At 46.8% G+C, this 2500-nt stretch overlaps 1 protein-coding gene across 1 annotated transcript in view; it reads left to right on the top strand.

Moving 5' to 3' along the window:
- The first annotated feature begins 980 nt into the window (after nucleotides 1–980).
- The window catches only part of bhmt (betaine-homocysteine methyltransferase), a 6977-nt gene continuing 5457 nt past the window's right edge, over nucleotides 981–2500 (top strand). The window contains exons 1-3 of the mRNA XM_081390968.1: nucleotides 981–1137; nucleotides 1462–1594; nucleotides 1962–2074. Coding sequence (XP_081247094.1) covers nucleotides 1114–1137; nucleotides 1462–1594; nucleotides 1962–2074 — 270 coding nt within the window. The 5' untranslated portion in view covers nucleotides 981–1113. The remainder of the gene's footprint in view (nucleotides 1138–1461; nucleotides 1595–1961; nucleotides 2075–2500) is intronic.

The following is a 2500-nucleotide window of genomic DNA, read 5'->3' as shown; positions in this document are numbered from 1 at the left end:
GAGTGTGTGTGTGTGTGTGTGTGTGTGTGTGTGTGTGTGTGTGTGTGTGTGTGTGTGTGTGTGTGTGTGAGAGAGTGTGTCTGCGTGAGTGTGTGTGAGAGAGTGTGCGTGTGAGAGCGTGTGTGTGAGTGTGTGTGTGTGTGTGTGTGTGTGTGTGTGTGTGTGTGAGAGAGAGTGTGTGAGTGTGTGTGTGTGTGTGTGTATGTGTGTGTGTGTGTGTGTGTGTGTGTGTGTGTGTGTGTGTGTGTGTGTGTGTGTGTGTGTGTGTGAGAGAGAGAGAGAGTGTGTCTGTGTGTGTGTGTCTGCGTGAGTGTGTGTGAGAGCGTGTGTGTGTGTGTGTGTGTGTGTGTGTGTGTGTGATCTAGAGGAATGTGAAATGTGTCAAGGCAGCAGGAACACATGATCAATGTCTCTGCATCGCAACAGCTCAAACACACACCAGAGATAATCAGATCAGACATGATCAGATCAATAACACACTCACACAGCTCAAAACATCTGCACAACATCTGCATAAAAACACAATTCCTGATACAATAGAGCGGATTTCAGAAGTCGAATCACCTCTGTTAAAACAGCTGGCTTCTGTTATGTAAAAAATGTAACAAAGATAAATCAGATCAGAACGCTTGTACCTTTAATGTAAAATATTACAATAGGGTTTCAGAGTCATTTTTACATTAAGTCTGCAAAAGTTCTCATGATTTATCTGTTACATCACAAAAAAAGCTGTTTGAACAAGGGCATAAAGAATTTTGTCTTATACATGTATATACAAGTTAAAACAAGTTTGGAAAACAGAGTCTTTATTTCTCGAGTGTGTTTATCAGTGGAGTGTGTCGTAAGACATCAGACGCGTTATTGAATATCACTCAGATCATATTGATGTTCTAAGCACGAGATAAGTTTGAAAAATAAACATTAACCAGTAACATTGTGAAGTAGTTTAGGTTACAAGGGGCCAATCTTTCTCTCTCACACACACTCACACACGCGCGCGCGCGCGCACACACCCCTCCAGCGCTGCTTTATAAGAGCTCGTCTCATGTGCTTCTCACTGCAGTCTCACTGAGTTCTGGAGGTCCATCGCTCCTAATCTACACAGTAGTAATAATGGCACCAGTCGGATCCAAGAGGGTGAGAAACTTTCCTAATTCTTCAGCACAGTTTTGCAAGTGCGCGTTATTTTTACACGAATAGCGCGAACGCGCCACGACGCACGAGATCCTGCTGGTTTATTAACTCCAGCTATTAATATTAATATATCATCTCTCTCTGTCTCTCTTGCATATATGAGGAGAAACACAAACGCTTGTTTAGTTTGAGTTAATGCGGTTTCAGAAACGGGCGCGCGCACTGGCACAGCGTTCCGTTCCTGACTGTTGCGCGCGTCTCTTTGCTGTGATTGTGTGTGTTCTCGCCTCATGTCGTGTGTGTGTGTGTGTGTGTGTGTGTGTTCAGGGTATTCTGGAGCGCCTGGGCGCGGGTGAGGTTGTGATTGGAGACGGAGGCTTCGTGTTCGCCCTGGAGAAGCGAGGATATGTGAAGGCCGGACCCTGGACACCAGAGGCCGCAGCTGAGCACCCGGAGGCCGGTGAGTGTGTGTGTGTGTGTGTGAGATAGAGTGTGTGTGTGTGAGTGTGTGAGAGTGAGTGTGTGTGTTTGAGAGTGAGAGTGAAGCCCGGATCCTGGACACCAGAGGCCGCAGCTGAGCACCCGGAGGCCGGTGAGTGTGTGTGTGAGTGTGAGAGAGTGTGTGTGTGTGAGTGTGTGAGAGTGAGTGTGTATGTGTGTGTGTGAGAGTGAGAGTGAAGGCCGGACCCTGGACACCAGAGGCCGCATCAAAGTTAAATCACTTTTTTGTAAGTGTGTTTAGACACTATATGAACTGTGAAAGAGTGTCTGCACAGATCAGTTCCAGCAGGTCACGTGTGTGTTGTGTGTGTGTTGTGTGTGTGTAGTGCGACAGCTGCACAGGGAGTTCCTGCGGGCCGGGTCTAATGTCATGCAGACCTTCACTTTCTACGCCAGCGACGACAAACTGGAGAACAGAGGGAACAAGCTGACTTACACCGTGAGCCACACACACACACACACACTCACTTACACACTCTCACCTATACACACACTCACTTACACACACACTCACTTACACACACTCTCACTTACACACACTCTCACCTACACACACACACACACACACACTCTCACCTACACACACACTCACACGAGCTCATGTTAACCCTCATCCTTCCCTCGGGTCATCAGAGGCGTCCAAGACTCCAGGACTTCTGTCGCACTTGAACCTCAAATACACAAAGAAATGAAATGTAATGAATTCCAGCAGTTTTTGTGGTTGAAATTTTAAAAAGTTACAAATCCTTCAGTCGCGGGTCGACCTGAGCCCTGAGCCCCTGAGGAACGGGTGGAAAGAGTGGAATGCTTCGGGACACACAGAAAGAGCTAAACATTATTTTATAATGTCTACATGTGTATCTGA

Source organism: Scardinius erythrophthalmus, assembly GCF_964197995.2.
Source record: "Scardinius erythrophthalmus genome assembly, chromosome: 17".
Taxonomy (NCBI): Eukaryota; Metazoa; Chordata; class Actinopteri; order Cypriniformes; family Leuciscidae; genus Scardinius; species Scardinius erythrophthalmus.
This window is presented reverse-complemented; position numbering and strand designations above follow the sequence as displayed.